General features: G+C 42.5%; 1 protein-coding gene across 1 annotated transcript; it reads left to right on the plus strand.

Annotated features, from left to right (window-relative positions):
* Window positions 1–526: 526 nt before the first annotated feature.
* si:dkey-56m19.5 (fibrous sheath CABYR-binding protein) lies at window positions 527–5520 on the plus strand. The gene is made up of 2 exons (XM_018683122.2): window positions 527–725; window positions 3123–5520. The coding sequence occupies exon 2, from the start codon at window positions 3131–3133 to the stop codon at window positions 4934–4936; it is 1806 nt and encodes a 601-aa protein (XP_018538638.1). The 5' UTR covers window positions 527–725; window positions 3123–3130; the 3' UTR covers window positions 4937–5520.
* Window positions 5521–8358: the final 2838 nt, after the last annotated feature.

Consider the following 8358-nt stretch of genomic DNA (forward strand, 5'->3'; position numbering starts at 1 on the left):
TGTTCATGCATGTGTTTTTTAGTTATTTATACTTTTTATAATGCCATATGACTAAGATGACCCACAGTCCAAACATTGATGTTCTTATATCAACAGTTCACCTTAGCTTAAGAATAAATCCCATGTCATATCATCTCTTAAAACAAATAAATCAGTTTGTATTATTTATTTCAGAATGCTGTTAAATTTGTTCTATTTCTTGCCCCATTAAAAAAATCACTGTAATTTTCTATGATGATTAATGCATGTGTGTGTGTCAAATGGATTTACTGACATAATGCCTCCTATGCATAATTTATGTTACAGTAACACTCCAGTGGGAATGGTGGGGGACCCCTAACGTGATGTCCCATAGCATTACTTCTTTTGGTAATTTGAGGGTTATTTTATAGAGTGAAATAAGTGCCAGGTCGCTCATAATCACCCTCAGTCCCCAGATGTACAGAGAAGTGTGCTGGAGTGGGTGTGTGCGGGAGAGGAGGGGTTAAAGATTGGGAGGGTATAGATTGCAGACGGAGCAGTAGTGGGGTTGGCCGGATTGTGATAGCGACAGATGTCTAGAAAACTGCGAGGGGCACTCCTCAGTTACAATACAGTCCCAGGCTGCACCTCGGAGGGAGAGCAGGGGCGGAATCTGCAGCTGTCACTCCAAAGGTTTACCTCCATTATCACATCCAGCCGGAGCCTGGAGAAGAAGTCCAACTGACCACTCTCTAGAAATACAGGTCAGTTACACCAGAACGCTGTCTTATTTAAAAAAAAAAATTTTTTGTTGAAACATGCTTATGATTTTCTGTATGCTAACAGAAAGAAAGAAAGAAAGAAAGAAAGAAAGAAAAGAAGTGAATGAGAGAGTGAGAAAAAATGCCTTTGAGCTGCAGTTTACCTATTGTTCTCTCTGCCTTTTCCTTTCTCCTATTATGCAAATGTACATTTCAAGTCTGGCATAATAAAGGACGGAGTCTTTATTTTTCTCGCTCTCAGCGGTTGAATTTGGAGTAGCCCAGTGCGTTCTCTCGGGTTTTAAGCAGACAAGGCGATTAAAAGGATTTCTGGGCGAAAAAAAAAAGAAAGTGCAAAACAAAGTTATGAAGTTGTTGTCCTTATTAGGTATTAACGCGTTATTGTGGTGAGTCTTGTTTTCTTTAATGTGCCTGTGTGAGTGTACGACATTTTCAAATGCTCGTGAACAAAAAAGGCAGAGCAGCTGTAAGAAGCAGCGGTGGGTGGGTTGAAATGGGGGATGGAGACCCCTCCACAGCTTTTATCACTCAAGTGTTCGTGCAGTGTATGGTGTAGGAATTACCCTGTGTGGTAACCTATAGACTACTATAGTACAGCTTGGCACTGTGTGTTTGCTGCCAACTTAGCCCGAGCCATTACTTTTGAGAGTGAGAGGCTGCTGGGGAGGAATGACCATCCTTTGTTACCGACCGGCACATGCCGCCGTACCTTTCCCTGTCTCCTTTATCTTTCTAATATGAGCATAAAGCCTTGTGTCTACTGTGCATTTGAATTAGGTATTTACTCGAAAATTGGATTTGCAAACTATTAGTGCAAATCCGCGATGATTAGATCTGAAAATATTAGTTTTTTTTTCTCAAACTGTAAATTTTGCTTTGTCTGATTTGGAGGCCGGAGACATTTAGAGGGAATGGGGAAATAAGAAATCAACCACATAAAACGTATTATTAATTTGAAGTACGCCTAAACGTAGAGTTAGGCTGGTGGTGTTACTGTAAAATCAGACATAATGTCTTACAGTTCTTTTTACAAGCGGACAGCTCATTAGACTGTAAATCGGTGCAATGGTTACGCAGCCTATCCCAGCCTGGTGTGTGGCGCATCCTGTCTTGATTGCTCCATTGCAGCACTATGGACAGTTCCCGGGTTGTTCGTACCTGGGGCCACACGTAGACCCGCAGGGTAACTTATCTACCTTTTGACATTTTGGACAAAAAAAAACCCGTGTTGCGTAAAATTTCTTTCTTTTGTTGGATCAGCATCTGTCAAATCGAAATAGGCCAATCAAGTGAACACACTGCATTTAAAATCCATGAAATATAAACCTATAATCTATGATCTGGGTGGAATCATGGCCTTTAATTAGTCTCTGTTGCATGCATATGTTCAAACAGGTTGATTTGTTCTGGGTCAGCTGAAACACAGTCAGTAAGATAAAGTTGAACTTCCAGTTCTCTATTCTGTCACCAAAGGGAAGTTTCAATCTGTGGCAATCACTTGATCTTCCTCTACAGCGATGATAGTGTTGTGACATTAACACAAAGAACATAGAACAACGTAGTATGTGTTTGCTCCATTCACAGAATGTGTCAGTAGGATAACTGTGGCTTTATACTAATTTGTGGTCTATACAGAGGATTCAATTTTGTAATTTAGATGTTTTTATGTGAATGTAACTTGGGGCTCTGGATTGTCTCTATGTGTCTTATGAGACTCACTACAATGTGGTAGCTTGACACACTGAGAGAGGAATAGTTGTGCATCTACATCATAGATGTTCAACTCAGAGTTGTGGGTTCATTTGGCACCAGGCCTTACCAGACATTCCTGAAAGGTTAGAGAGTCTGTGGGGTTGTCTGATCTCAATAAAGTTCCCATGCATTTCATTTGTTTTCTAGGCAAACTGTGTTTGGCAGGGAGCAGTAGCCTAATTGAACTTCTGGTTCATTTCTAGACAATAGACTTCTCTCCATTCTTACTGACAAAAAACTCTTGGAATTGAAGAATCTAAGTCAAACCCTTTAGAAACCTTTTACATTAGACAGTATCACTAACCAAAAAAGACTACCTAAGTAAACATACACATGTGTAGATTGAAAAAGTCACCTCCAAACATGGGTGACCTGGTGGTTCAGTGATTAACACTGTTGCTGGGTTTGAACACAGTCAGCTAGGGGCTTCCAGTAAAGAGTTTTCTCCCACAGTCCAGAGACACACTGGTCAGGAATGAAAGGAATGAATGTGTTTGTCTGACTGTGTCTTAGAGATATTGCATTTTTGTTGAAAAATGTTTAAACACTGATGATTAATGAAACAGGACAAAATGAACAGTGTTTCATTTCTCATATTAAATAATACTTTTATCTACTTGTTCCTAGGAGACATCATGGGAGGCAAACTGAGCAAGAAGAGGAAGGGATATGATGTGAGCGACCCCAAAGCTATGAAGGATGAGATTGCAACAGCAGTTGCTAGTGCAGAGGAGTCTACTAAAGTGGTGGATGGAGCTCCACCCACAGGAGCTGAGGCTGAGTTGACAGCTAAGGCAGACAATGTGGTAGAAGAAGCTGTGGGGTCAGCTGTGGCAGCAGTAACTGAAGCTGTTGCAGCTCCAGAAGAGCCCAAATCTGCACCTCCAGAAGAACCAGCTGCTGTAGCTCTGGAGGAGGCTTCTCCAGTCCAGGAATCAGTTACAGCAGCAGAGGAAGCAGCTCCAGTCGCAAAAGAACCTGCTGCAGCGGCAGAAGAACCAGCTCCAGTCACAAAAGAACCTGCTGCAGCGGCAGAAGAACCAGCTCCAGTCACAAAAGAGCCTGCTGCAGCGGCAGAGGAAGCAGCTCCAGTCACAAAAGAGCCTGCTGCAGCGGCAGAGGAAGCAGCTCCAGTAGCAGAGGAATCTGCTCCAGTAGCAGAGGAACCAGTTACAGCAGCAGAGGAACCAGCTCCAGTAGTAGAAGAACCAGTTGTAGTAGCAGAGACATCTGCTCCAGCAGCAGAGGAACCAGCCCCGGCAGCAGAGGAGTCAGCTCCAGTGGTACAGGAGCAAACCCCAGTAGAGCCCCCAGAGGCTAAAGCAGCAGCAGAGGAAGTCTCTGCTCCAGCACAAGAAGAAGCTGTACAAAGTGAGGTTGAACCTGAGCCTGCAGCTGCACCTGAAGAGCTCCCTGTAGAAGAACCTGCTGCAGCTCCACCATCTGTGCCAGAGCCAGAGGTTGTTCCAGCCAGCACTGAGGAAGCACCCAAAGGCCAAGAGCCAGAGCCCATCCCAGAGACTGTTACTGAGCCCGAAGCAACTATGGAGGAGGCAGTGGCACCTGCTGCTGTCCCTGAACCCGAGCCAGTGGCTGAACCAGCTGTAGAGCCAGTGCTGGAGCAAGCCCCAGAACCAGAGCAAACCCCTGAGCCAGAGCCCGAGTCAGAGCAAGTACCAGAGCCAGAACTAAAACAGGAACCAGAGTCAGTACAAGCACTTGAACCAGAACCAGAACCAGAGCAAGCCCCAGAGCCAGAGTTAGAACAATCACCAGAGCCAGAACCAGAGCAAGAGAAAGAGGCAGAGCCTGAGCGAGAGGCTGATGCAGTAGAGCCCCCAGCAGAGGAACAAGTACAAGATGTTGAGCCAGAACCAATCATACCTACATCTGACATTACTGAATCTGAGACTGTGGAAGCAAAAGCAGAAGCACCTGTGGAGACTGCAGCAGAGGAGGTCCTCTCTCAACCTGAGGAGGTGGAATCTGTTGCCTCCGGCACTGAGGTGGCAGCTGAGCCAGAAGAATCAGAACCCGTCCCTGAGATTGTTATCTCAGAGTCTGCATCTGCCAGCGAAATTACTGCAGAGTGTGAAGAGGTACCTGAAGCCTCAGTAGAAGAGGTGCCTTGCCCAGAGCCTGAGGTTGAAACCAAAATGGAAAATGGAGATTTAGAGAGCCCTTCTGTTACAGAGGATGTGGCGGAAGTAGATGCACTTCCAGCAGTGAATGGAGAATGCACAGATTCCGCTGGCGCTACCACCGGGCAGACAGAGGAATGTGTTAACGGCAGTGAAAAGCCAGAGGAGGCACCCATCAAGGAGCAGAGTGACTTTGAACTGAAAAAGGACGTGAACCTGAGTGGGGACATCCAGGAAGTTCCCGACGTGGTCCCCGACATGGTGGAAGGTCTCAGCACTGAGGTTACCCAGGCGGTCTGAACAGAAGCCATCTTTCAAATCAGTGTGAATTCAGTTTAATCCTCAAATGGTGTGAGAAAGCCATCAAAGTATCACAAACACAGCTAGGCTTTCTGAAATGCTGCAATGTCTATAGTGGTAACTCAGGCAAAAGGATGTTTTCTTTTGAGTAACCAAAAATGAAATGCAACCACTTGAGGATAGAAAGAGAGAAAGAGACAGAGAGAGAGAGAAAGACAGAGAGAGAGAGAGAGATAGCAAGTGAGATGGAAGTGCAGAGGGGTTTGGAATCTGAGGGGTGAGTGCAGACAGACAGTGAAACATGAAAGCAGAGCAAAAAATACTGGGCAGTAAATATAATATTAATGAATGAAATGAATAAATTTGTCTTTGTGTGTGAACCCGATTAATATTACAAAGTGGTTTATTGGAACAGCATTCATTATTAGTATATTATCTGATTTAGAATTTCGTATATCCTTTCTATGACTATACGCAGAGATGACAAAAATGTTTTGGCCTTTTATAATAATGGTACCTGTGAGGACTGTTAATTTTAAATTGATTGTTCGGAATAGAGAATAAAAAGAGATTGTTATAGCCTACAGTGATCTTCTTTTCTTTTCATGCACTCTCTCAGCATCAAGTGTGTCACTATTGTATGAGGCACTTGGTTACTATAAGCTTTATTGTGCTTGCATCAGACTCTGATTAATCAATCATAAAATCCACAAAAGACTTACTGTTTTGTTGCTACAGTCTCAAGAGAAGCAGAGCAACGTTAGGAGATCAAGGCTCTGTTAATTTCAAACCACTTGTTGACATCCACTGTCACAACTGCTCATATCAGCCCCAGTGGGTCAGAGTTTGGCTGATTATTCATATCTACAAAGATCAATGTCCTTTAGGTCTCTGGTCGCATCACAAATATTTTAGTTGGTGGAACGTGACTGGCTGTTGTACCTGAGCCCTCATGTCATGATTGGGGCAAACAAAAGAATTTCACTGTACCAAGAGAAATCAGGGCATTTTCTGACATAATATTCCTCACCTGTTTCCTCCACACCCGCATCACTGTGTCTTTTGCCGAGGCGCCATGCCAACATTTTGCAGATCCATACCGGCAAGGGGAGCTAAAGGGGGGAGGGGCATGAATGCTTGCAAGAGGCAGAGAAAAGGGAGAGGGGGTAGGGGAGGGATGGTCTGGGATGAAAGCAACTGCTATGATGCTGCACAGAGGAAAATAAGATGTCAAAGATACTCTCCTCTGGTAGCAGACATTTTGAGGCTATTTCACAGGCTGAAATTAGACAAGCAATCAGGGTTGAGTAGAGCCGGATAGTAGTTAGCAGGGATAAACATGTTTTGACACCTACTTGATGCCTTCTTGTAGAATGCTGCCACGCCTGCTGCTCACACTAATGTCAGAGACTAGAGGGTCTTTGTTGTGCAGGTGCTAACGCACACGCAGTAACAAGAGGGAGTAAAATTGAATGAATGTTTCTGTGCATTTCTGCATGCACATATATGGACAGTGGGGAAGTGTATGTAAGTGAATGAAGTGGAGGGGTCGACAATTGTAAAGTACAGTCATCCAACCTTGAAATAACTCCTTGGTCAGATCATGAGAGGAGATCTGATAGCGATAACAGAAACCTCCCACAGAACTAGCTCCATAATGGGCCCATCCACATACCAGCTCTCTCCGGTTTCTTAGAAAAAAATACTCCAGCACTGCACGTTTATTAAAGGAATGTTGTGGAGAGGGTTTTGGGGGAGAAGAGGATGAACTTGCTGGCAAGTTTTTCTTCTTTATTGATAAAGAGTTTAGTTAAAATACCGTGTGATTTGCTGCCACAGGTTGCTGGTTTGGAAACAGTTTATTGTAAACTTAATCATATCTAACATGGGTTAATGCAACATTGGTTTTACAGAGAAATAATATCTAAATTCTTTCAATCAACTGAGGCAACACTTAATGCTTTAGGTAGTGTGCATACAAGGCATTCCATATCAAAAGTATCTTTTACCATTTTCATATGTCAGCAACAGCTGGCCTGTATCACTTTTAACATTTAAATAGACAACACTTTAAAACTGAGGACTGTATTTCTGAAAAAGTCAGTTTGGCAGCTGCCAACTTCACTGAATAAAAGATATAAGGGAGTGTTGTTAATGAAGTGGAGACCACCAAACCAAGCAGAATGGTAATTATGGTACAAGTTGTAGACTGTCATGATAAAATATTTCTTTCTTTCAGAGTTTGTGTGTAACTACTGTTGTTTGTTCTCGCCAAAATGATCATGGTCATTCCTGAAGTCTTATGTTTAAGGCTCATCATTTCCACATTCCCCTGTTTCATTTCCTTTCACTTTCTGTCCTCTTTATGTGTGTGTTAGTGTGGGAGAACAGGGTCCTTGTCTTTTGGATCTTGATTTAAACACTGTCCTAAAGTTGCATAGTTGCGAAAGGCCAGCTGCACTGCCTGGTTACCCTAACACTATGTGCTCTATATGCAAGCTCCTGCACAAAGCTCAGACTGTGTTCCAGCTTCTTTTTTCCCTGTGTGAAGACTAGCCTGCAGGCTTTAGCTATCCCCAACTGATGCCTCTGAGAAGCAAGAGGAAAAAGAAAACGTGAACTAAATCCAAAGCTATATTATGAGGAAATTCATGAGGCACTGACTTGTTAGATCAAGTGTGTTTTTGTTTTGTTTTTTTCTCTTTTGGGCAGATCTAGAACTCACTGCTCAAGTTTAAAAAAAACAAAAACAAACTCATATACGGTAGATAATTTAATTGTTGATTCATTGTTAATACACAAGTGCAAGAATGAGAAGTACAGTAGAGGGTGAAAGCGGGATAAACCAGCATAAATAAACAACAATTTAAGCCAGTATCCTGTGGAATATTCCCACAGTATTAAATAACAAGTGATTCTGTATAGTCCCTCAGTACATTTGTAACAGTGGCATACAGAAATGAAATCATCCTCACCATGTGTGCTCAAACTAACCTGACAAACAGTATAACTACAGGATTACAAAGTTCCAGCTAAATGTAGGAATGTGATTATATAATCAATGATATGTTAAATTTATCTTCAATAAGTTAAATACAGGTCATTGACTATTTAAAGCATCTGTGAAACTCATCTGTTGCTGTGTCTGAAATCACTCACTATTTACTATACTGTAGACTGCACAGTAGTGGGAGAGGTATTCACATCCTCTACTTAAGTTACAGTAATACAACAATATAAAAACACCCTATTTTAGTATTATCATCAGACCTGTACTTGAAAGTATCAAAAGTAAAAGTACTCATTATGCAGAAAAATGTCTATTGTGATTTCTATATAATCTTATATTATGTTACCATATACTGTAGATTGTACTGTAGATAAAAGTTTAAGCCTCAAAAACTGCATCCTCAGGCGAGCTG

This window comes from Lates calcarifer, linkage group LG2 (assembly GCF_001640805.2).
Source record: "Lates calcarifer isolate ASB-BC8 linkage group LG2, TLL_Latcal_v3, whole genome shotgun sequence".
Classification (NCBI taxonomy): domain Eukaryota; kingdom Metazoa; phylum Chordata; class Actinopteri; family Centropomidae; genus Lates; species Lates calcarifer.

Excerpts from the sequence above, each read along its gene's own strand:
- si:dkey-56m19.5 (XM_018683122.2), top strand. The coding sequence starts at position 3,131 with ATGGGAGGCAAACTGAGCAAGAAGAGGAAGGGATATGATGTGAGCGAC.